The 27,432-nt window shown below is 45.2% G+C and overlaps 1 protein-coding gene across 2 annotated transcripts in view; it reads left to right on the top strand.

Annotated features, from left to right (window-relative positions):
• Positions 1–27,432, top strand: part of bnc2 (basonuclin 2) — a 154,036-nt gene that overhangs the window by 111,157 nt on the left and 15,447 nt on the right. For both annotated transcript variants that reach the window (XM_035175463.2, XM_035175473.2), the window contains exons 3-4: positions 2,243–2,345; positions 4,089–4,324. In XM_035175463.2, the coding sequence (XP_035031354.1) occupies positions 2,243–2,345; positions 4,089–4,324 (339 nt within the window). The remainder of the gene's footprint in view (positions 1–2,242; positions 2,346–4,088; positions 4,325–27,432) is intronic.

Raw genomic sequence — 27,432 nt, 5'->3', positions numbered from 1 at the left:
AAAGACAAAGAAAAAAACAAATTTCATGAAGAGGGATGTTGCTTCAAAAACATCATATTAAATCAAGAAAACACAGTTATTTCTAAATATAAATGTTCTTTGACTTATTTCTGCTAAAGTTACCTCAGGACAGTGGAGCAGACAAGAGAGTTCACCCCGTATCTGAAAGGTCGCAGGTTTGCCAGTCTGAGAGTTCACATCCTCAGTGTCCTTGAGCTGAAGGAACACTGAACTCCCAGATTGCACCGTTCTCTGGATAAGAACGTCAGCTCAGTGCATGACGTGCGCACGCTCCGTCTGACACACGGCGTGTAATCCTCACGCACCGCGAGGATTGCCGAGCCCGCACCTGGAGAGCTTAGAAACGGTGTAAAGTCGAATAATCTCCGTCTCCTGTCTCGTTCGGTGTCAAACAGAGAGGTGACACGGTTAGAAGTGGTGTAATTTTGCGTTTAATCTTGGATTAGCCCGTGTTCACTTTGACACCTCCAGTTACTAATCTGGTTTAAAACACCTTAGGGGGTGTAGTGTTCTCATAGATTTTATGGTCTCTCAGTAGATTATGAGTGAGCTGACTTTCATACAGTGGATTACAGGTTATTGGTGTCGTCCTCAGGCTCGGTAATGTTGTTTTCTGCTGTTGGACACCACATTGAACGAATGGCGGTGGGTTCGGTGAATCGTCCCTCACACTGTGGGACATGGAGGCTGATGTGTGTCAATCGTGTCAATGCTGACTGACAGTTTCTAACATTGTGAAATAGGTTACTGGTGCAGACATGGACTCCAACCTACGACCCTTTGTGTCCGTGTCACCTTATTGTCGGAAATAACAGCGAGACAGTAAGGGGATAGCATATTTAGTGCAGACCGTAAATACATAAAGTCTCAGGCTCTGATAGCTGTGAGGACACTTTGTCACTTCTTCTCGTCTGTGACCTACCGATAGTTTCCTCGCATTTACTCTAAATCGAAATAAATGGCAGCTTCTCACAGCGGTCACCCACTATACACTGCACCTAATTTCCTCCCGCGCACATTCCTGAGATTTTTTCATCTGTAATTTCAGTCATTACAGATTTTTTTTTTCTTTCTTTGAAGCCTAAAGAAATAACACTTGGGGGGAAAAAACACTGAGTCAGTGTCATTCAACACTGACTCAAAACCCTATTCCACCAAATGTGAAATACATTATCCTCATAGCGTGGAATAACTGTTTATTAAGCCAACTTATTAACTCGTTTTTTTATTGGTATTCTTAAGATTTCATGTTTGTTAAGGAAATACAACGTTCGATTAGAAAAGCAAAGATAAGTTGTTTTCAATATTGTTTTCCCCCGAGTGAGTTCCCCCTCCTCCAACTACAGTTGCAAAAGTGTTAATATATCTTTATTCATCGATTCATCTTAATAATGTAAAAATGTCCGATAAACAAAGGGATGCCAGTGCCTATTAAGATTCATGTTTCTAATCTCTTTTTTCCCTTTTCACTCCTCTTACTCTGACTCCTTGTTTCTGCGGTGTCGGTGTGAAATTTACAGCTCGCAGCTGCTGCGCTCATTTGGGTGTCGGGGCATCATTCGTCTGTGTGGGTTTCTGCGTGCATCATACGTTTTTTTCTCCACGATGTGCAATCTCTTTACCGTTTTGACGAACGTGAAAACATCTCTACCTGAAGTGTTTGACAGCCGGCTTTACGGAGCGCGTAAGCCACAGCAGACGATGCTGCACCGCGCTGCACCGAGTTGCCCTCGTCAAGTCTGGACACTTAACCTCTCACAGCTAAAAGCTTTCCGAGGTCACACTAAGTGCAGCTCCAGTGTTGAGTAATGGAGCCTCAGTCAAAACAAGTTACAGTTCTATGTTTTCAGGAAGGGAAGTCCTTTGTCGGTTCACATGAACTCTGGGAAGTTACAGTATGGAGCGGCCGATTCACACCCTGGGATGAAATAGTAGTTGGGAAATTTGTGGGCTGAGAGTTATTCTTTCTGGCACTGGCTGCGACTGCGGCTGTTTTGTGTAAGAATATTGTCATGTTTTTAAGGAGCAGTTAGAGCAAAACACTTTGAGTTGCTCTTCTGCATTATCCTACATAAAACATTAATTAGTCTGACGGCCTCTTCTTTCGTTTATGACTCCTAAACTCTGAGCTGTCGCTTCCTCTTGTCTAAGACTCATCATCTCTCCTTCCTGAGCTGTGACTGACGTTGATTTCTCTCTCTCTCTCTCTGTGTCTCTACAGGCCATTCGCTGCACACTGGTGAACTGCACGTGTGAGTGTTTCCAGCCCGGCAAGATTCACTTACGGACATGTGACCAGTGCAAACACGGCTGGGTAGCTCATGGTAAGAAATGTTTTTACTGTTAAGATGATGGTGGAGTCAAATATGGTTTTAATACTTTGTTCCATATGAATCTGCTGCTTCTTGCTGCGGAGACATGACACGTCCACATCTCTCAAAATTACAATTTGTTCAGAACCATCTTTATTTACTACAGAATACAGATTCTGAAATCCAAAACAGGAGAAGCAACTTTGCTGTTTTTCTTTTGCGTCTGTGTTTTTGTGCTGATTTCAAAGTCTTGTTTTTGCACCTCAGATCAAAAACAAATCATAACCACAAGACTGAGAGACTAAGCGAGGGACCACACCTCATGAGTTTTTCACACGGGTATAAGAAAAATGGAGAGGAGGCAAGAAAGTACAAAGAGAAGGAGGAGGGGGGGAAAAGATAAAAGAAAACACCTGTTTGGCCTGAGTCCGCACAAGAGCGGGCCACGGGCCCTTCAGCGGATCGCACAGGACCCCATTGACTACTTTTTAATCTCTCCCTCTGAACTGTCAGGCACCGATCTCTTCTCTCCCCCACTTTTCATTTCATGTCGGCATTGGCAGGGACTCTGACAAGTAGTTCTTCATTTTTTATTATGTTCGTGTCTGGCTGCGCTGCGTTGTCAGGCAAAGACCTCGTCAGCAGGAAAGAGCCGTCCCAGCATCAGAGAGAGAGAGGGAGAGAGAGGGAGAGAGAGGGAGAGAGACCCAACCAGGTGTCACCCAGACAGGCAGGGGGAGAGGAGGGGAGGGGGAGGGGGCAGATGGAGGTATGAGGTAAGGGAAGAGAGAAGGATTGAAAGGGAGAGGAAGTGAGAGAAAGGACCAGGTGTCGCCCAGACAGCCAGAAGAGGAGGAAGAGGTGACTGAGGCTGCGTTAGAGGCGGCAGTAACTCACGCTATGCTTTGCTCACTATTAAGCTTTATGAGCAGCGAGCATTTGTTTTTTTTTTGGCCCGAGTCTCGCCCCCCAGGCAACACACAGGTTGCTGGAGGTTGTTGTGCATCCTGAGAGATATCACTCAGGGAGGAAAAAATAACTGACTTCCATGTTTTCTTTATTTTCCCTGGGTTAAATTAATATTTAACCCAGTCATAGCTCATAACAGATGGAAATACAACACAGTGTCTCTCAATGAAATTAAACACGAGTTGAACTAATGTCTAGTGTGTCAATTATCCAGGAATTTACAAAGGATTTGTAAGTATTTTGCTCAAGGTTATTATAAAAGGCATGATAAAGCATATAAGTGTAGATAAGAGCACTGCAGAACTTAAAATGAGACTCTTGCCTTCTTGGTGCATGACACCTGATTACTGGATACAAAGAAATAAGATGTGAAGTATTGCAATAAGAAACGCAGGTCTGCTCAGAGAGAGAAATAATGAAGGTCCGAGACAAAAGAGAGTGTAATGCAGGTCGAGTGCAGGTCAGGTGGAGAAGGAGACAGAGGAGGAAAATAAAAAACGGAGATGCAAGAGCAGCGTAAATGTGAAAGAGCAGGAGATTAGATTAAATAGAAAGAATGGCAGATAATTACATTAATGCCATTGCATTTATCTGATAGATACAGTATGTTATTATCAGCTAGTGCTGACTGTGCAGGAGCGTCCCGAGGAAAATTTGAGACGAGAGCGAGAGAAACTTGATAGTCATTAACCGTTCCCCTCTCTCTCCCTCTCCCTCTCTCTCTCTCTCTCTCTCTCGTCTGTTTTCTTGTCTTCCTTCCCTTTGTCACCCGATCGTTTTACGCAGCTCTGGACAAGCTCAGCACCCAGCACCTCTACCACCCGACCCAGGTGGAGATCGTTCAGTCCAACGTGGTGTTCGACATCAGCAGCCTGATGCTGTACGGCACCCAGGCCGTGCCCGTCAGACTCAAGATCCTCCTCGACCGCCTCTTCTCCGTGCTCAAGCAGGAGGAGGTGCTGCACATCCTGCACGGCCTGGGCTGGACCCTCCGAGACTACGTCAGGGGCTACATACTCCAGGTCGGCAACACACACGCATTCTAACACATGTAAAGCATCATGTGGGTTTAGTGTAAATGTCAAGACCAGATATTAACACTGCTTCCTCCCTGCTTACACACAAATGCACACACGCTTCTGTATTCGTTCTGCAATCTTCACCATCACTACCTCGACTATCTCACCGAGAGTATCTGCTAATTTCTTTGGCTCTGCAGTTATTTTGAGAGGTATTGATCAAAAGCACAACAGTGACAATCTAGGCCACTTTCAGTCCCATTGCTCATCCATTTTCCTCTCATTTTCCCTGCTGTTACTTCGACTTCAGTCTGCCCCCTTTTCCTGCCCTGTCAACACTATGCCCCTCTGCTGGAAAAAGGAAAAGAATTAAAAAAAATAAGGGGGGAGAAAAATGTCACGCCAGCAAACTATAAAACCACCGTGGTGCGTTTCCTCTCTCCATCCCTCCCTCCCATATAATTGCAGTCAGACACATTTCTCAATCAAAGGTACGGAGGTTTTGGTGTTGAAACCCAAACCAAAGTGTTCCTGTATGAATTAGTTAAGCACGAGTGAACATGTGCATGTGGTTAACTCTGTGTGTGCGCGCGTGTGTATGTGTGTATAGTGTGTGTGCATGCGTGCACATGTGCTTATCTGTATGCATGTATGGTTTGGTGTTCCAAGAGTGTAAGTGGAACATCATGGTGAGGAGAGGGTGGTTTGTATGTGGAAACAGCTTCTGTGAGTAAAGCGCTCACAGATTCAGTCGCCTTCTGGTGAAGAACGAACACGCTACACGCACACGCACACGCACACGCACGCACACACGCACACACTCGCAAAAATCAATAATAACCCTCCAGTTATATACATCTCCATGCGTGTTTTTGTATTTTACAAACCGAGAGGAAAATATACAAGGTAAATGTAAATCTGGCAAATTAGTGTAAAGAAGTAATAATATAATAAAAGAACTGCAGAGAGACTTTATTTGTAATCTAGCAATATAAAAATATTTATGTAAGCATTCTTTCATTAAAAATATTTTGAATTTTTCTTTTTAAAGACAAAATAAAAATAATTCAAACACAGATTATTTTCATTTTTGAATTAGACCAAAAAAAGCTCCTCTGTTTTGCATTTTTCACAAAATCTAATAATTGTTTTGTTTAACAAATTTCAAATAAATAGTAAAACATGGTCCTCAGTGGCCTGGAGTGTAAATCTCCAAATATTTTTGCATTTGTTTGGCCAAGATTAAATAAAACTGAATATATTTACTTTAAAACAATATTAAACAAAGAAAAGAAGCAAATCTTCACATTTGAAAAGCTGAATATTTGCATTTTTTGCTTCATACAACAAATGAAATATGTAATGAATAATCAAAATTGTTGCAGATTAATTTTCAGTCATTGATCAGCTGATTCAGCTTTTACAGAATACATCTAATCTCAGTAAACTCTCTAAATCTGCAGTGTGAGAAAGCCTGGTGTTAAGTAACCCTCGGAGCACTGAGGTTCCCATCGTCGTAGCCTCTGTGTTTTTATCAGCTGGTTCTAATAGTCAGCTGTTGGGAACACCGTTGCTCAACCGCTCAGCCTCATGTCACGCTACTGGCTAAATCCTCCAGATCTTCTCAGAAGGGCTTCAAAGGGGCCGCGGCCGCGCAGAAGCAGCCAATCACTTAAGGACAGTAAGTAATCATTGTATGGCCCTATTAGCCTGTAAGTAGCTATGAAATTCAATCATCTTCGCCGAGCCTCCGGGCAACGCTTTGTGCCGGGGCGTGTTCCACCGCCGCTACGCTGCGCTAAGTGAGAGATAAAATGAGCAGAACGGTGTTGGAACTGAGAGATAATACGTTGTCTTTTTGATTCTGATGTCAGGGGACATTATTTGAAGACAAATTACTTTAACGTAATTCCAACAGACAGGCTTTCAAACACTCGCTCGAACTGATTTAGGATTTGAATATAAAGTTTCGAGGCCACAGGAGAAGGCATGTTGATTTCTACTTTAATTAAATATTTTACAAATTGCCATAAATAACCTGCAAATACACACACTATTAAAACTATGTTGTAATGAAGCCACCGTTTATCATAGATTTTACATTTTCTTTCAAGGTTAACTTACAAATATGGCTCTGTGTGTTTTTCGACCCTTATTCACTCATCTCACCTCTTTCCTCGTCCCTGCCTGCACGTCACAATGTATGACGATAACCAGGTACACTCAGGATACGGAGAGAAATCCATCCGGTGTGTTTGGTGCACTGTGTGTGATGGGTGTCAGTGTGCATGGGTGTCAGTGATGCGTCAGAGAGCTCAGGGCACCGAGCTGACAGAGTATACCTGCAGCTCCTCTGATGCCTGACCACTGAATGTATGCAGCGCAGGAGGAGGGAAAACACACACACACACACACACACTTATATTCCAACAAACACAGCTTCCTCTTCTCAGACCAACACATTCTATTGGGGAAAAATATGACAAACAGACGGCTACGTTTGTAAAGATCCTGAATTATGACCTCTCTCTTCATGAGGCTGTTCTCTAATGAATGTTAGTGTTGCACACACTGACCTGTCGTGCAGCTGAGGCGTCGGTCACCTTTAATCACGGCTCAGCTCTCGTCTCATTCTCACTTATGATCTTGTGATCTCATTTATGGAGCTCACGCTTGCACACAGACACGTGCACCTGGGAAAAAAACACTTTTGTCCTTAAGTTTTTTTTCCTCTGTAATCTCGAGGCTGTAAATTGTGTGTGTGTGTGTGTGTGTGTGTGTGAGTGTGTGTGTGTGTGTGTGTGTACGTGCTGCCTCCACCTTGCACCGTGCTGCGGCTCTAGAGCTTCACCAAAGCTCATCTGGGTGGATCCTCTCCCAGTGAGGATATATTTCGCAGAGCTCTCACAGAGCTCACCTGCTCCTCCTCGGCAGGAGCGAGCCAAACACCTACATACTTAACGTACACATTGATGTTGCACGAACTACAATCACCCGAGTGTTCATTCATAGCAAATAGGTGTCGGGTGTTGTCTCGTCGCCATCCTGCTTACATTCACGATTATATCACATCAGCATCGATGCATCTATCATTACTGTAATGTCTGTAATGACGGTTAGAGACTGACCTCATGTTCTCTGCAGTAAAATAACAGCACAAAGACGCCATCATAGCTTTTTAGTTCGAAGAAGAGATAAACTTTACCCTCCTGCTTCCGCCCTGTAATTGAGTACATAAGTAAATACATCATAAAGGTGCGACTAAATGTGCGTATACACTTTGCCATTTAGGCTCATTAACCTGAAGAAAGGAATCCATGTTATTAAAAGCTCAATGGCTTTTCACGTGGTTGGAATTTTGATTTGTAAATGAGAGGAATAATGCATGACATCGATAATGATTAAAATGACTGATGGTTTCTCTCTCCCTCGTTATCATTCGTCATGAAATCATTTGTAGCTTGACCCTCAACTTGTGTGCCATCAAACACAGTTCAAAAACACACATTCATAGAAAAAAGGAAAGTTAAACAAGACAGGGGAGAATGTCACTGCTTCTACATGTACAAGAGTTTCAGTTTTAAAGTAATTTAACGCATTTAAAAAATCACCTTTACAACATGCTTTACCACCTGCTGGCTTGTGTGGGTTGGGAAATATTCCATAAGGTGATTCTCCTGAATTTCAGACAGCTTTAGCAAAAGGTGTTTTAAGATCTTGCTGCTCTTTTTGTTCCTTTGAATCGTTTCAGCTCACGATCTAGTTAACATGTGTTATACGTTTAGATTGATTATTAAATCATTCATTGAAAATTTGGCATTTTCTTAGATAAAACTAAAAACAACCAGAATGGCACTGAGTACAGTGCACGCCTGCGCCAAGGCAAGACTTATGACTTATGATACCATGTTTAAATTCCGTAGTTTGATTTGGATTTGCACCAAATATCAATCTCCTGACTTCTCTTTCATCAAGAGCCATGAATTATTCTCTGAGAAATGAAAAACGCAATGTTAAAGAAAGTGAAAATAAATTCTTGGATCAGCACAAAAATGTAATAAGTTGTCCCCTGACCCATCCCACATCGTCCCACCAAGTTTCGTGGTAATTCATCAAGTCGTTTTGCGTAATGCTGCTAAATAACAGATACATGCAGATGAAACTATAAACCGAGGTAATAAATCACAAGTAGCAGGAAGTTGCGTTTTTCTTTTGACAGATAACTGTGAACTTTCATGAACAAAGAAACTTGCATTTCTTTAATTTCTTTTAACATCTTATCATTTTAAAAATGGAGTCTGAATCAGAGAAACCCTTATTTCCCGCAGAGCAAATTACAGCCATGACATTTTCATCTGATAGTGACACCTGAAAGTGTTCATCTCTGTGGGTAATATTTTTTCTGCCCTTTACTCTGCTTTATATCTCTCTATTGCGCTCCTATCCTATCCTATCCTGCCGACTTCAATTTCAATCCAAGGCAATATGTGAACAACACAGACACATCTCTCTGTTTGCCAGACCTCTCTGCCCTTCGCTTTGGCAGGACTTTTACCTTCTCCTCTCCTCAGCCCTTCATCCTCTCCTCTCTCTTTCTACTCATCCCTCTCCCCGTTCCTCTCCCATGGTTGATTCCAGACAGACCCACGGCCAACGTGCACCAGATGCCCCCCCCACCCCCCCCCCAACCCCACCCCATCCCACAGCCTGTCACTGCTCACTCCTCTGTTCGATACCGACAGATGGAATTGCTATCAGTACTGGCTTCTCTGTCTCGGGCCTCTGTCTCCCACACTCCACACTGTCTATTTTGTCTTCCTCTCTCTTATCCCTTACCAAGTGAAAAATAAGTCGAGAGAGGGGGTGAACGAGTGGAAAGAGATGGAGAGAGAGAGATAGGCTGCAGCCGCTGCAGCCAACATGTGGGCCAAAGCCCAGGGTTTTCCTGAGCGACATTCTCAGTAATGTTCTGTCCTTGTAGAACATTGGGCTGCCTCCGCTTTTATGAGATGTGGTTTTCCTGACTCCACACGGCTTCCAGGAGACCCAGATGGAACCGCTAACAACCCCCACCGCCGCCACGCAACCACACACACACACAGTACACACACACAGTACACACACAAACAGTCTTAACCCTAATTGCTCACACACTCTGAGGAATTCTTATTCAAACTATCAGGCACATACACAGCCACAAAAATCACACTCGTCTACCCCGAACGGCCCTCCAGCACAAGGCTTTGTTTCAGGGGCACATGCACATGAGCGTGTTTTATGTTATTAATGGGAGTAAAGTTTTTTGTTATGCCTCTACTTATTTGGTAAATACTGTATGTTGTTAATGAGCATAACAGTTGGAGGTAGTTTCTTGGCGTGTTTAATGGCCCCAGGGGGCCTGTGCTCTTATTTAGAAAAAAAACATGTGACTGTAATGTTGTACATGTGTACTTACACATGTGGAATATGAGATGTAATTACATGGATTAGGGTGCAACAGTGTTTGTGTAAGACAGGAAACCATTTCCAGTTGCAGGTGGGTCCTGAGGCCGTCGTGAAGGTACCACTTGGCTCCTCTATAGTGGTTTACAATGGTATTTATTGAGTTAGAGTCACATTTCAAAATTTCTGTCTTTTCTTTTTTCTCCCCCCCTTCCTCTCCCTCACTGCACTCCCTTTCTCCGCTTTCTGTCTCTCACTCTGTCAACTGTGAAGGTCACCATATCTCTTGATCCTCGCCTGAGAAACTTCCATTTTAGGTAGTCGGGCTCGGCGCAACAACATTTTTTGGACACAATCCCCTTCCCCAGTCTCCTCCATGCGGCACACTTGTAACCTCTATTTTCCTCCTGTCCTCCTCTCCACCCTCCATCACCTCCCAGCGCCTCCCCCTCTTTTCAGAACCTGTTTTCTGTTATCACTACTTAATGTCTCACCCTGGGAGATGGACGGGGGAGAAAGCATTCTCCTAAGGTGGAAATTCTTACGTTCATATGGTTATGATTTGGTGGGGAGGTCAGGCTCGGTTTTTGCTGGAAGGCTTACGGTTGGCTCTGTGCTGGCCGTGCTGGGCTCCAAACACTTCAAAGAGGGCCGGTGTACTGAATCAAGGTGATTCTTACCCCCTCCGCACACCCGCACCCCTCCTACCCCTGCACACACACACACACACACACACACACACACACACACACACACACACACACACACACACACACACACACACACACACACTGTCCTCCCTCGTGCTCTTAAGGGTGTCTTCTCCCTTCTCATTCTCAATCGCTCACTTCGAGGTAAGCTGGAGATAAAAGGATGTGATTTCAGATTAGAGGATCAGTCAGAGAAAGGTAGAACAGCATTATCAGCGAAGCATTAAAACCTTACCTTTTGATAACATAATTTTATATTAAAGAAAACACAGCTTTATCAGCAAGAAATATTGAATCCCGCATGCAGTATATCAGCGTTAAAAATGCTTTTAATTTTTTTGCAGAAAGCACAAACCTCTGCGCTGTCACTTTTCTCACAGCTCGCGGAGCTCCCAGCCAGATCCTTACACAAGTTCTGCCCATGCCAAATCCTCCGTCCCTCGCTCGTGAGTCCTGACCCCCGAGCTTCAAAATGAATTCAAGCTGGAGAAGCAAGGTTATGAGCAGGTTACACTGTATGCTGGAATTTGGGAAATAATTCCCCTTATATTGGATTTGGATGGTAGTATGAATTTTGCCATATATCCAACAAGGCCTCACAAGCCGCTGCAAGTTTAAAATTGAGGGGGTAAAAATACTTAAACATACTGCAATTAAAGCTGTGTGTCTGTGTGCTTTTATGTACTCGTATACACCTTTGATCATGGTGTCGAGTGGAGGTTTGGAAGAAAAATGCTCTTAAAGACAAAAGGTGATTTTTGGGGGTTAATCATTTTCTTGTTTCTTGGCTCCGTGAAGCCGTTTCGCCAGATGGTTTTCACAGAGTAACATCAGAGGTATTTTCCCAGTGTAACATCAGAACTATACAGCAATGACAAACATGACAAAATTCCCTTTGTCATTGTTTTACACAATCTTAGCTTCGGATGTCATCAATCTCTTCCTTGTATTTTCTACGTTCTGTCATTTTCACCGTCTCACAGCTCGACTTGTCTCCACCTCTGTCTCCTCTATCCCCTCTTAAGGGTGTTTCCTCAGTGTGTGTACACTGGTCTTAGCTGTTATGAACAGGTCTGTGCTGCCTGGTTGTATTATTTACCTTTATATTATGGTTGATTGTTGATAGATGTGCTCTCCTTTCTTTCTCTCTGTGGTTTAACTCGTTTTTTACCTGCTTCACATGACGTAAAACACACACAAACCAAGGAGTCATAATTTCCTGCAGTACAATCTTGGATGTTACATTATACTGAGTGGGCCTGTACTAGCAGCCCATGTACTGTAGCATAGGATCAGAGATGCTGTATCAATCAAAGTGATACAAATAAAAAAAACTTCTTCTCCAGAGACATTTAAGTAATTACACCACGATTGAAAATCCCTTTCGTGCATCCATTACATGCTTGGTGGCCACATGTATATTTCAAAATGTTATGGGGGTAACCTCGTATACGGTCAAATTTAAAGATCATGAATATTCCATATGGGAGTGAGAAGTGTGTGTGTGTGTGTGTGTGTGTATATGGAGGGATACTCTAATCAAATATGATGGGGAGTTCACATGCTGTGCAGGGCAAACATGGGAAGTGAAAATGATATGTTTAACATACATGGTCAGGTCTAGGGACTCCCACGGGATCCCAGTAGGGGATTGATCTAACTACCCTCAGCACACACCGTTATACGAGCGCCACCTTCTTATCCGTTTCCCCCTTAAATCCCCACGATAAGGCCGACTTCAAAGCCTAGTGGCCAATCCTGCAGCTTTGCCCGAGATGCTGGTTTGATTCACTGGCTGCATCTCTTCCCATGGCCCTCATCACACCCCAACACACACACACACACACACACACACACACACAAATCACACACACTCCTTTCTACTCAGTTTCAATTATATCTGAGAGAAGCAGCTATCCCTGTCTACCTTGCGGCGTCTCCAAATCTAAGTGAAGAAAAGGGGCCACCAGTGCTCTTCTCCTCCCTTGTAACTTCCACTGGCATGTCATAATTAGAATAAAAAGGAATATTCTGCCTGTGTTAATGGGGCACACGCTCACTCCCCATCCCCTCTGAACACCCTGTTCCTCCCGTCTCCTCGCTCGCTCCATGTGATATGCGCCATACTGATCAGTGTAATGGGATCTCTGGTTCTCTCACTGCACATTTGCCTTTCTCTTTTTAGCCAGTGTCCATGCCCGGGGAGGTTTCCCCCTCAACAGGTCCCTGCTGCCGCCCCGGTGTGGCTGCCGATGTTCTCATAGTCAGCTGCACACCCTAATTGAAACAGAGAATCTGTCAGCCGGCTTACCAGGATTTTTTATTTACCTCAGCCAGGATCTGCCCCCTTTTACTTTTTCAAAGAGGGCAGAGTAATAATTACCTCCTTAAACAGAATCCCTCTCTATCTGTCGGCATCCCTTCATATATCCCTTTTCATAAGTTATAATATCCTGTCTTGCCCACACTGGGAAAAGGAAATGGCTTCTGAATTCTGAAGTGGCTTCAGGGGGCTATGGGGGGGGAGTGTTGTTGCAGAGGGAAATTGAATTTTACTTCAAGGTCAGCGACACTAATGACGGCGAGGGAAGGTGTTGATCTCGTGCCGCGCTGGTTTGTCGAGCAGTCTCCCACCGTATCGATCGGCACGAGAGATTCTAGTCCCGCATTGATTGTCGCGCTGAATTGTTTGGAGTGCGGTGGAAATCACTGGTGTAGTATAAGTGGTAATTTGGGACTGTAGGCACTCGCAGCAGTTGTAGACAGACAGAATAAATAACTGTTTCCAACACAAAGAAACAAGTAGGAATCTTGTGCAGATGATAACGCGCAGCGATAGTAAAACGTCCTGAACTGCTCCCCCACATTATGACTGATGCTTAATATAACCACTGAAAGTGTACATGCCGCTCGAGAAGCCCAAAAATGTGCACAAACACTCACTCAGCCCCACACAAGCTCAGAAAATACACCAACCCGTCCACATACCAGCAGTGAGAATTTTAACCAATCACTTTCATGATTCACTGCTGCTTGTATGCACGATGGTTAGTTATGGGTCGGTGCCCTGTGGTGTGAGCGAATGTGTGTCACTTCCCCCACAAATGGAAACATTTAGACACTGAAGTGTATCCTGAGGTGAGAGCTGTAGAAGCTCTCACTCATAAAGTAGCAGGGAGGCAGCCTGTGGAGGAAATGAGCTCGGCAGACTGGTGGAGGCAGAGGAGCGTGACACACAACTGAAGGACCTCACACACACACGCACAGACGCTGGTGACCCGCACACCGGTGACTGCTGTGGCCGTGTTTTGCATGGCGTCTACCACCGCCTTGTTTGTCTCCAGCTGTGTTTGACTTCCTGTGTTCCTACGTGATGCTGTGGTGTCACTGGCAGACGGACACAGTCTGCACTGTACCTCCGGGTTGTGCGGTAGCGGTTTGAAAAGATTCGCTGACCCCATCGTGAACCGGCGCCAGTGCAGAGACACCTGCGGAATCCACCCCAGAATACAAAACAACCTGGGACGGTTGCTGAAACATAATGGAGCTCCTCAGTTTAGACTTAAATTAATCTATATTTTAAACAGGCTTTTATTCTGGGGGAGGGGGCCTCACCAGCTCACTGGCTTGTTGTGAAGCCCCCCCCTTTTGCCTCTGGTCCACTTCCGTTATCCTCTTTCTCTCTGACGTGTTGTGCATGAGTGCTTTTATTAAGCAGGATGACCTGTGAGGAGGAGGTGATGACTACACCCCCCCCCCGTCCTCCACCGATCCTCACTCTCTCTCTCCCTCTGTCTCTGGTCTAAAGAAAGAAACTGCCTCTCCTCTACCAATTGGTCCAGCTTCAGTTCACCTCGGACAGGAGAGGTGGACCGAGATGCTGGAGGAGGAGGAGGAGGAGGTAGTGATGAAGCCTCGGAGTGAGAGCAAAGCCGTGCACCCAAGAAACTTCAAAGTCAGTTGAATTCCATTGTAGGTCAGGCCGTTTTTTAATGGTGATTAGTATTAGCCGGCGCTGCGGGCTTGGAGACATTTTTTCTGTGTTTGTTTGTTTTTATTCCCGGGCCACGCCAATAAACAATCAGTGCATTAAGTGGCGAGCAAATGGAATCAATTCATCCAGTTTTGCGCAGATGAGTGCAGAAAACGAGGCGTGAAGCAGCCGCTCTCTGTGTTTGGAGTGGCTAATTAGGAGCCCATTACAGGGCCTCTCAGCATGGTGCTACCCTGATTGTTTATTAGAATTTCACTAAGGTGAAGGAGAGTGAGAGAGAGAGAGGGAGAAAGAAAGGGGGACTAATAGTAGTAATAAATGGATAATAAATGGATACACACACACACACACACAAACACAGACACACACACACACACACACGCAGCCTTGGTAAATGCCAGCCCCTGGGCCTCCTACAAAAAGGGCTCTTGTAAAAGTTGGGGAAAAAAGGAAAAATCTCCACCAGCGCCGTGCATATGTTTGGCTCCGTCCTCTTAAAGACTGTCTTATTAAATGGGTAAGTGGCTGAGTGCTGGGACCACCAAGTGAGCCGTGCTGTCACTGGCACACTGCTCTCTGTGGGTTGAGTGCCGCAGGCGTAGACAGGATATGATATAGGGTCACCAGAAATGATGGTTTAGCCCTCGATGATGCACGAGTTCCCAGCACTCCCTGCTCGGCCTGCCAGTGGCATTTCTAAGACTTTTATAGTCCTGGATTTTTTTTTGTAGGAGACGCAGAGCGAAGTTATAGCATCCCACGACCCTACGTTGGAACTGTGTTTGTGTGTGTGTGGTGGAAGGAGAACACAGTAATCGACAAAGACAACAGGGCTTTCTGCAGAGGGAGGATCAATAAACTGCTACAGGTGACTGACCTCAGTGAGCATACACACATGCAGGCGTAGGCTCATGTACCGGTGATTGTGGCATGCTCTCCTCCTAACCTCTGTGTGTGTGTGTGTGTGTGGACGTTCACACACAGCCAAGTATTACTCTCTCTCTCATCTTCAGGATCTAAGGCTTGATGCCAACTGCCGCTTTGGTGCCAGGCTCTGCCTTATCACCTCCTCGGCGCACACACACACACACACACACACACACTTGCATTCTTACTCACTTATGCACTTTAAACAACCTTATTGCAAGAGTCTGCGCACAGGCACTCACACACACACTCGTACATGATGATCTAGCCTCCACATAAACAAAGATAAGAGCAGGAACGCGCAGCACAGGGCCCCGAGAGGTACAAAGCTATTACTGGGAGGCCGCGGTCGCGTGGCTGTGTGTGTGTGTGTGCAGCCCTGTTTGTGTTCATGCAGTGCCAGTTGCAGAGCGGAGTCCCACGTGTCACCACCATTCGCCAGTGTTGCACAAGCCACCGCTAACTGCATAACAGGAGACTGCCAATCTGAGCATGAGGTGCTAAACTCCTCACACCGACTTCCTGTCAGGATCGTTGCCACCAGCCGCCACAGCGCGTAGATTCCAAAGTTATCTGACAATATAATCACAGCAAGTCACTGAACAATGTGCCAAAGGGCGCTGACAATTTGACAATGACTTTGTCAGCAGCGGCGTCTCACATTCACCGTTGTATCACACCTTTGTCAAGCAGTGCGGCCTACTTAGGTATGGGGTGTGCTGTCTCCATCTTGATCCCTGACAAAAATCCCAACCTGCTGAGGTGACACAGTACAAAGCGTTTTTCCCACTTTGCCGAAGCTGACAAACCTAATTACTGTGGTGAAATTCCTGGGATCATTCCAAGATCAAGTCTCCTTAGCACGGTGAGCTGTACACCAGTGTCCCTCCGGAGAGGAATGTCTTCAGGTTCCATTGATTCCCCCAATTCCCAGGTCTGAACGCCGAACATGTCTCAATTGCTCACTGAAATTCCCATAGTGTTATCTTTAGCCTTATAGCCATTACAGAAAATACACGATCTGCCTGTTGAGGGAGGTGAAATCTCATTGCCTGTTTATTAGCTTTAAAACCTCGAGGCCGGAGTTGTAAAAGTTGGTCAGCAGTGACATGAATGACTCGACTTGTCATTTATTCATGTTTTAAGAGTTTTTCGTACAGGTTCCGTATTCAACTCATAATCAGTCCCTTTTCAACACAGTATGATTCGAAAGCTAAAAATAGAGCGTTTCATGCACTTTTCTCTGGCTGAGTGACAGCACTTTGCCTTTGTGTAGCGGTGGAATGAATTCCTCAGCATTATGACCACATCAGTTCCTTCAGCTCTTTGAAAATAAATGCAGCACTGAGGCAGTTTTTTTTTTCCTCCTGTTGTTATCAGAGCGTAGGCCCAGCCACCTTCTCCCTTTATGGGCATGTTTTGCTAATCTCGCTACTGGCCTCTACTTTTTAAGTTGAAACAGGTGTTGCAGTTATAATGCAATCTTGTATTAGTGCAAGCGCCGGTGCTCATACTCCTCAGAGGCTGTGTTTTCTTTGCAGATTCCACTCTGAGCTATGAAGCCTACCCCTTGTTTCATAGAAGTTTGAGACAAGTCATTAGAGCTATTTTAACATGGATGTCATTTTAAGACGGCCTCGCGCTGGGTCGGATGTTCTCGTTTCGGAGCCTTGTCGATGCTTCAGAAAGAGATGAAGAATCTGTGTGCTGGCACTGAACCAGTCGAGACAAAAGTCATCTGCAGCGTGAGTCACAACTCATTCCTGTTTTTGCCATCCGCCGTGTGCGTGTTGGGCGAGTTTTATTGTCTGTCTTAAAATAAAAGTGATATAAAGTAAAAATCAATCTGGCACAAAAACTCAGCGAAAGGTTTTCTTCCCGCGTCCCCTCAGCCACCCTCCTCTCGGCCCTTTCTTCCATTTTCATGTCTAAGGATAGAGGGATTAAAGGGAGGCCTTGTCCCAACCCTGAAGAACTGTCATCACTCAAAGATGAGCGGTGCCAAGCTCCTCTCTCCCTGTGTCTCCTGCTCTATGTCTCGGTCTCTCTATACATTGCATACACAACATCCCCATGGTGCTCTTTGGCCGTTCTCTTCATCCTCAATCCACTCACACACACACCACAACCATGATTTACTGTCATACACTCTTTTTTGTGTGTGTGCCCTTATGGATGCGTGTGACTAAACGTGTGCACACATGTGAACTGTGTGCATGGCAGCGGCCACATCAAATACGCGAGAGCAGCAATCCTCTGAGACATTACCCCATCCATTCTCATTCCCCCCATAGTGATTCCAACACAGAAAAAAGTCAACATTTCAAAACCTGAGAAAAATAATAAATAAAAAGTAAAGGCAGACTACATCTGGCACAATGTCTGTACTTAAGGTTTCCAAGTATGTGTCTGGGGAGGAGATCTGGTGGGACGAGGCCCGAATCGGCTTGGAAGCAGTAGAAACGGATGTCACTCTGGAAATTTATACGGTGCGGTTCAGGGAGCAACGGCTGTAAATTGACAAGTGATGCTTGTGAGCAGCGTTACCCGTCTGTTTCCCTTTCTCTCATCTTCTATCTTTTTTTTCCGCTCATCTTTTCTTCTCGCAGCGTAGCTGTTACTTCTTACATCTGTGCTTGCCCCGAGCATTATTGTTAACGGGTGAGAGGTACAAAAGCAAGCCGAGGCGTGGGGGGAAAGGTAGCTCTGCACTGACTCGTGGGAGAAAATTACTTGTATTCCCCGTGTGACATGAAATATAGTGACAGACCAAAAAAAAAATGCGAAGTACATTTGAAGCCAGTATCTTTAATCTCTAAATATAATCACTGTTTTGCTTGGATGGATGTGACCCTTAGGTCTTGTTTTGACAGTGGTGCAAGAGTGTGAAAAGAAGGGAAACTGTAATACAACTCTGATAACGTGATACAGAGTCACCAGCAAAACCTCAAGATCTCTGAAACCAGTGTGTCCGACATCAGCTATAATCCCTGTCATTTTGTTACTGAAAAGAATATTAAGCGTAACCTGAGCTTCAAGGCCCAAGTGTGTGTCTGAATGTGTGTGTGTGTGTGCTTGTGTGAGCCTCGGTGTGTGAGTGTGTGTATCTGTGCTATAATGTGATCGAGTCATTCTACTGTATAAATGTCTCTAATGGCAGCACTCCTTTTAATAATGCAGGATCCTCTTTTCTCTGTGACAGCCACATGAGCCACCATTCCTGATACGCTTCCTCCGTGCACAGCAGGTCAACTATTTACAGAGAGCGTGTGTGTCTGTGTGTGTGTGTATGGGCCACTGGACTGGAATATGATGCTGAAACACACACACACACACACACACACACACAAAGAAAAAAGAAAATGTTCTATACTTAAATACTTATACTTAAAAAGAAGTCAGGCTAATATAATAATTGACCAAATCCATGATTTGATTGATAAAATTACATTTCTCAAATTTAGTCTGTTTTTAACAAAAGAAAGACTCAAATCTTTTATGACCTTAAAATGAAAGCAAAAATACACAAATTGTCCATTTGTGGAAGAATACTCTCTGGTTTAAACATGTTGAGATACAAATTAAGACAAATTGAGTGATCCTCTAAACGGCACAGAGTCAGCTACTATTCAGTGCTATGCCAATCCATGTGGAGAGCATGTGTGGCAGAAGTTTGGGGAGGATCACAGAAGTGTAGTCAGCCAACTCCGCCACCATCTGACAAAGACTTCATCGACCCGGGGGATATTTTAAAATAAATGAAAATGATATTTCATTCTTTCTTTTTTGCAATATGAAGTCAAAATCATCTTCATTAAAGTGCGAGGATGAGGCGAGCCGGTGATTCTGCTTCGCCGTGCGACTCAGTGCTCACGCCGCCTGGGCAATGACATCTGGCGGAGTGGAGTGTGCTTTTCTCCCACCAGCATTGCCGCACACCAGTTGAGAACAGACAGATGCCAAGACCACTGTGGCAGCCCCCGTCTCTCTCCCTCTCTCTTTTTTCTTTTTGTTCTCTCCCAGCGTACCAATCGTCTCTGATATGGGAAACATGCTGTCACATCTGGGCCTTCCAGAGAGAGAGAGATGTGAAGGGAGGGATACAAATGGGTGGAAGGAATCACCAGGGCGCGGACACAGGAACTCTCGCTCAGCCGCTCGCACGCACACACATGTGAAATGTCACGGGCTCGAACATCAATGTGGGTGCCATGAGGATGATTCCCCTTTAGGGTGACAACGTGATAAGATGGGTGTATTATACTGTAGCTTCAGTGCAGCATGGTGCACGTTACGCACCGCACCCCTACCTCGTCTCTTCCGCTCTCTCCCCCTCTCATTAACCTCGCCTCTGATTGCCCCCAGGACTCCCTTGTGCTAATTAGAGGGGGGAAATATGTCTACGATGCATGCACTCCTGTACAAACACACACGCACACACACACGCACGCACACACGCAATTTTGCACGGCTGACAGAAAGGCTGCGATAGCTGGTGTGAGAATGAAAGGCTCATCTGCCATTGTGTTTCATCTATACTCCGAATGTGATGGCAACTGCAGGGTTAACCCCAGCAGGTGACGGTTAGCAGCACTGTTGATTCCTTCTTACGCAGACAGCCCTCATCTCCGCACTTCTGGATTTAGCGCGGCTAAATCCAGAAGTGAGCATTTTGTCCCGACGTGACACAATTAGGGCTTGAACCGCGTATGCAACTGTGAATTGATCATTTCGCTCGTTTCCGCCTGTCAGTGACTTGTTAAAGCCGATATCAGCGTCATAATACAAACAATTTCATTCTTAATGGCAAATTCAAATAGGATCATTGAATTAAAAAAGACCCCAAAAAAGAGTGTAATTCCTTCATGTTTTAATGAGGATTGACCTCTTGTGGTGAGATGATCAGAGGGATGCTGATTAACTGACTGCCAAGATGAATCACACACACACACACACAAACATACACGCACAGTGACTGTTCCCTGGTCCTCTGCGAATTAAATCCTATCGACAGAGAAGCAGCCTCTTCCTGCGCAGACATTTCTGATCGTTGACGTCTCCATTCAGGAGGCGTTTGTGATCTGGGGAGCAATTTGTGTATAAAGAAAGGGCCTGTTCTCGTTTTTTCTGTTTTACATGCTGTTAGGGACAAGCACGAGCAGACACAAAACATGTTGTGGGAGTTGTACACCAAACAGCCATTTGTACCTGGACGGGACCAAGGGAGAACTGGGGGAACGAAGAGAAAGAGGGATGGAGAGAGGGAAGAGGGGGTTGTCAGGATAGAGGGAGGTGGGCCGGGGGGGCTGGAGAGCGAAAGAGGGAGTATTTAAGAGCACTTGAGTGCCAGCATAGATGTAGTCACCTCTCCCAGTGGACAGAACCTGGCCCCACTGCACCATGGCATGATTTTTCACTTTAGCAAGCACCACTCAGTCGCCCTCTCCTTCCTCCTCTTCGCTCAGTCACTGCGTGCTTCAATGACTCCATCATTCCCTTTTCATTCACTATGACTACAAGGGACAAGAGTGCGCACGCTGACACACACACACACACACAATTTGACCCATTTGCCCCCCTGCCACGTGTAGTAAATAATTCCATTGTGAGGGCCATTAGTGAGTATCTCAAGGGTTAAGAGGGGAAATTCACAGGCAGTCAGATGGGCAATTAGACAATAAGAAGATGAAATGTCTACTATTGTTTTGTTGCTTAATTGTTTCACAGAGCTCACATTAGACCTGTGGCTAATTCATATACTTAATGTCCTTTCATTTGCCCTGTATTTTTTCCCCCCAAGAGCCTATATACTGTAAAGAGGAGGACATTCACACACATGCACAGACTTACACACACATTAATTGTATTGCTACCTCTCTCTCACATGTGGCATCAGGTTACTCTGCCAAAAATCTAATGATCAACAGACCCGGTTTCCATCAGTGCTCAGGATTCAACATCCCCTCAGACTAAAGGAAATGTAAGACACAATTATACAAAGTATAGAGAGGGCAGAGCCAAAACTCTTCGCCTGTCCTCCTGCATTCCAACTGCAAAACCAAACTGTTAACGTACAGTCTGTGTGTGAGTAGTGCGTGTGTGTGTGTTTGTGTGTGCGTTTGTGTGTAGACCCTGAAGCAATGCAGCTTGCCATTTAAGCTGAGGACTGCACCTTACATGGCGAGAGCACAGTTTTGCCAGTGACATAGCCTTTTAAGAATTAGTGTCACCAAGCCAGAAACCTCACAAGGGAGACTGACTCGGAACACTGTAATGCGGTTTAATTGTGTGTATCTCTGCGTGCCTTGTGTGTGTGTGTGTGTGTTTATGTGTCGCGCAGCCTGCAGCCAGTCGCGTACACACGAAACCTGTGGACACACTGACTGGTCCTCTGAGCCTTTAGTTTAGTTCAGCCACTGTCAGAGGGATCCTTGTATTTTTCCACAGGCATGTCAGAGGATTACACAGTCCCTCTGCTGTTGCACTGACCTCCAACTACACACTCAAACACTCACACACACACACATACATCAAAGCGGCTCAGCGTAGTGCCCGGCACTGAGTTGGGGGCACACTGGCCCACTCACTCAGCAGGCTGCTGGCACACACTCTACATCTGCCTGCAGGGATTGCCAATGGCAAGCATGGCCTCTCTCAGTGTGTGTGTGTGTGTGTGTGTGTGTGTGTGTGTGTTTATAAGAAAAATACAACATATGTTCTTTGTTGGGCATCTGTGTCTGAAAAGGTGATTACATCTTCTTATGAAAAAAAAGCTAGTTTCAATTTTTTTAATGTCCAAAATGCTTTTTCACATGAAATAGCCACAATTTCCACTTCTTTTTAGTCAGCCCGACTTGGGGTAGGAGAAAAAAAACTAAAATTTTAATCACACAGCATATCCACTTGATATCAGCAGGACCAGGTTCTTATGATTTTGCTTAAAACTTAAGAAAAAAGAACTGCACAACTTGTACCCTCGCCCACTTAATTTTCTCATTTTCAAAAATATGAAAATATAATTTCTTCAAGAAAGCACTGCAGGCTTTATTCTAACGAATATAATGACACATTTCCAAACCTTCCCATTATTACATTTTCAATCTAACTGTTGTTTTAAATACTAGTTTACATAAGGCTTTCTGATACAGTTTTCTTAAAAGAGAAATCAGATAAACAGGCACATGTAATTGGGTGTTGGGCGTAATGAACAAGAGTTATGTGCAACATGAATTATTAAAGCACCTAGGCACATTTGCTGAGGGGAAGATATGGTGCGTGTGAATTATCTCTGATCGATATATAGAGTTTAACACGGTTCCTAATTACGCCCCCATTTGACCACACGCTCACCTCTTCTCCCACCTTTTTGTTTTCTTCTGTTTTCCAAGCTTTGCTCCCATCCCACTCTTCTTCTGTCAGGCGCTTTGGCCTACACACAGAGCAGCTATACATGCACAATACAAATCAATGGGTCCAACACATTAACACACAGACACACAGCAGACAAGGTAAGGGCTTCGAGACCTCTAACCCAAATACCTCTAGCCCTCCAGGTTGATCAATAGTCAGAAAAAAAAAGCATTAACAGCCCATCGCGCCCTTTCCATCTCTCTCACTCCTCGCTAATAATTCTTTCAATGTTATCTCTCTCGTTCCTTCCCATTTTCTTCTGTGGCAGCGAGGAAACTTTATTTCCCAGAGCTCCTTAGAAATCCCAGAAGTCTGAATGCCCCCATCTCACCTCCAAGCCAGAGCCAGACACCCTGTTAAAGGCTATTACTATCGTTAGCCTCCCCCCCACAAGACTCAGACCGAACATGGACATTAGCAAATCCATACTTATTGCATCTGGGTTCCTCTCACTGCCTTGTAATTCATATGGAGAGACATATTAGCACGACATATTAGGCTGGCAACAGGTCTGCGAGGTGAGATGCTACACTGACACTGAATTGACTTAGCGGGATCCTCGCGGGACCTTGTAGGGCACCGCTGCTGGCTGACGACTAGGCCCCGGTCTGCCTGTATTGAGTTTCTGTGATGGCTGTTTAGCTTGTAGTGCTACACAGGGCAGAGAGGGGGAATGGAATGTGCTCCGGCTCATTGCGTTTACAGACAGGAACCCTGCAGACCACAAGGCTATAGGGATCAATAGAATTGGACTGCACAGCACTGTAAGTCCAGGCCAGACCCAAACACAGGAAGATTACATTACACATAGATGGCAATCAGGAAGAGCTTACAGTGTTATCAACACAGCAAGGAACACGCATTCGATTGCACTTAAATTCAGGCAAGTGTTTCATTTTCGGATTGCATCCTCTTTTTTTTTTAGATACAAACATTATAATACATTCATGCAAACACAAAAACGCACTATGTTCCTGTATCAGACAGACACTCTCACACAGGTTATGTTTTTGTCTGGGCCTAAACCTCCAGGGGGTCCTGCATCCCCTCTCTGAACAAACAGAGTGGCGGCTTGCTTCACTTCCTCAATGTCATTGGGGCCAATCGCAGACATTGTGTGGCCGGCCGGCCCGCTGACACGGCCACCCAGCCAGCCAGGGATTTGCCGCTGGGTCACAGAGTTGACATTTATGAAAGGAAGTTGCATGGAGAGTTAAAGGGAGTTGACAGTCCTCTCATCACGTCGCGCTCCAGAATTCATAAACCTGCGCGGTGCACACCCCTCTGTTTCCAACAATAAAAGAAACAATGAAACTGTTAAGCACTGTATGACCCTCCCTGGGCCCACTACAGCAAGAATGACAGCTTTCATTTCCCTGACTAGTGCCACTGGAGTTTAAAGTTCATTGCTGGGTATTACAACTTATAACCCACTTCAAGAAGGGACCTCCCTGCATGAGGTAAAATACAGATGTTTGATCACCGCCAGATATTTAAATCTTAGGAAAACAAGACAAACCCTTCAAATCACATTCAAAAGACAAAAGCCTATATGTTAAAATTACACATAAGTGGGTAGTATGAATGATTGTGAACGAGTATTTGTGGGCCACAAGGGGGAAAGTGGAGTTTAGTGGACCGTGAGGAACAATGAAAATCTAAAAAGGAGAAGTCAAGTGAAATGGATTGAGTGTGTTGAAGACCAGATGTGCCGTGGATGGATCAAACATCTGCTGGATCTGCAAGGCTTCAACGTTCTTGAATGACCCCCGTCATCCCAACTTTCTCACCATGCGTCCCCGTAAACCTTTTGTTCTTCACGAGCCGCCCCCTCAGAGAGATCAAAAGTGGTTTCAGTAACTGATTATATTCTGGGCTTTCAAAATAAAGGCTATTCATATGAGTTTTGGGAATATGCTTCCAAACGTGCACAGAGATTTACAAAAAGCCACATTTTACAGTGCAGATTGGACTTTTTTTCTGTTATTGTTCTCCTTTCTGTTGTGATGGTCTAGAGCTTTTCTTGGTGTATAAGTTACAGCACAAAGAAGCAGCACCAGATGGTAATGGTGTTTATTTTTGCAGTAAGTAATCACAATTCTGGAACATATGACAGTAGACAGGCCCAGGGACCTGGAACCATGCCCCAAGAGACCTGAGCACCACTTCCTGTTGTACCCCCATGATCACAGACACGATCACACGTACACACGTGCATAAACACGAACATCCTCTGGGCCGCTGGCGACTTGAGCCCCTAGGCCACAGGGATAGATGTGTGCTGGCACATAGGCTGGGGTAGTGTAAATTACACTGCAGCCACACTGGCACCCTCCACCTCCAAGATGAATGAACGAGCCAACTTACATGCCAGGCAACAATTCCAGTGAGGCAGTTTAAAAAGAGGGAGACTGCAACGTTTGTAATTTGGGACCATTTTATCCACTCAGTGCACTATTTCACTTCGATAAAAGAGCTATATTCCTAAAAAACACTATTGCACTTTTATCATTCGGCCTTAGCTGTAATTTACAGTGTTTATGGTCCCTTTCGAAAACTAAACCATCAAGATATACTGCACAAAAATGTGAGCACTTGTCCAACGCTCACTCACTGACTGAGGACAAAAGCTAACATCATACACTGCTTTAATGACTGATTTACAATTACCTCGTCCTGCTCAACATCTTGTTGCCAATTCTCCAAACAGTCGGCTTCACAGATTCCTAGTTAACATGACACAGACTCCTTTGGGGCACCCAGAACCCCTTGTGGCCCTTCCTCCGTATGCAAGTCAGGCCAGCGGTGAAATACTGTCGGGGAGAGGAGTGGGATGGTGGGAAGGTACCACAGTGAGAGAGAGGCTTGAGTTAATGGTCTTGCATCTTCCTGGCAGCATGTCAATAATGGCTCTGATCACATTAAGTAAAGAGTCCATTAGCTTATTCTCTTTCCTCCTGCACGCTCCATAGCAAAAACACAGGAGAAAGCTGAAAAGCTCCTCTAATGCAGTGTGTCTGTGCATTACAGACACCTCTGTCTGTTCCCAGCGAGATCCATTCACAGCTATTTCCTTTTACACATAACATGAAAGTGATGTGTGGATTATTTTGATTGTGCGGAGATCAATGCCACATTCCAGGAAGTCATTTTACCATATTTCTGCAACTATTCAAAACTTTGTATTCAGAAACAACCTGTGTCGTGCAGGTTTATGCTTTAAGTTTTAAAGTGTCTTACGAAAGACGGTGTTTGCTGCCCATTACGACCCTATAACGTGACATGGTATTACACAAAAGAGAGGGGAAAAAAATGACTGATACATCAAGACACAGTACAAACATGTGACTATGTGGCCAAGGAGCAAATTGTGAGCATATGTTAATGCACCTTCTCTGCACCGGCCTCCTGCCAAAATAGTAATCAAGACAAAGGAGATGTGATATAAGAGGGAGCGAAAAGCAGGTTGTCAGCCCCCCCCTCTCTCTACCAACACACACACACACACACACACACACACACACACACACACACACACACACGCCCTGGACAGACAGACCATTTCTCAGCCGCCTCACTGCTCTCCATTGGCCCTGGAGGGAGCACAGCGGCCCCCACATCTGTCTCCCAGGCCCATGACAGACCTGGCTGCTGCATCCAGACCCAGGAGATCACACGAATCATCCTCAATTAATGTGAACCATCAGGCGTTCCCTCGCTGCTCCTATCACCCCACCCCTCTTCTCTGAGGCATCCCCTCTAGCTCAGTGCTGGGTCCGCTGAGTTTTACACATTGACCACAGCTACGGTTCCTTAGCACAGTTGGGTGAGGCAAGCCAATGTTGTTGTGTATGCTTTGTGAAAAGAGACAGGGAATCGATACACCAGTCCAGGACCAGACACCGCTCACATGTAAGTGCTGCGAGGCGGTTCTTTAGAGGTTCTGAACTCAGAAAACAGTCGACTTCGCTCTACAGTGCACCGGGGCCTGAAATGGTTTCCATGTGCTGCCCCATCTGCACTGCGGCTGGGCTGTGGCCAAAGGACTGTCCTTTCCACTTTTGAAAGATGACGAGGGACAGCTTTAAAACCAAAAGGGTGGTTGTTACGGTGGCGGAGGGGGTGCTCGGATGAATCTGAGGTTAGGAGACCTTTTTGAAAATGACATGTTTTTTGTAAAATACAGATGATGAGAATTGACAATTCAGTGGGAAAAAAAACGAATCTGTTTACTAAAGGCCACCTGGAACCTGGGACGTGCCAGATCGTGACTCACCCGTCTGTGGTGAAGTCCTCAATAATAATCCCTGCCTGATCCCCCCCCTCCCCATTCTTTCAGTCTGCAACTGCACTATAATTCTCACTACAGTCGATTAGTGTGCCCTTAGCAACAACTAACACACAGTCATGAATTTTTAACCAAAGCCATGAGTTAAATCAGGTTGAGAGGTGAAGGCAGGGTACCTTGCGGCCTGTCGGTTGATCAGTGCGTCTGGCCCGGCAAAATAAGCCCCGTGGCCTCTTCACGTTTACTCAGATCAGAGCGCAGCAAGCAGTTCTCTCTGGCATTCATGAGCATAATATTGACCAAGGCACTGCCCTTTGCATGGCTGTTAATTACATTATAA

Source organism: Hippoglossus stenolepis, chromosome 2 (genome assembly GCF_022539355.2).
Source record: "Hippoglossus stenolepis isolate QCI-W04-F060 chromosome 2, HSTE1.2, whole genome shotgun sequence".
NCBI lineage: Eukaryota > Metazoa > Chordata > Actinopteri > Pleuronectiformes > Pleuronectidae > Hippoglossus > Hippoglossus stenolepis.
This window is presented reverse-complemented; position numbering and strand designations above follow the sequence as displayed.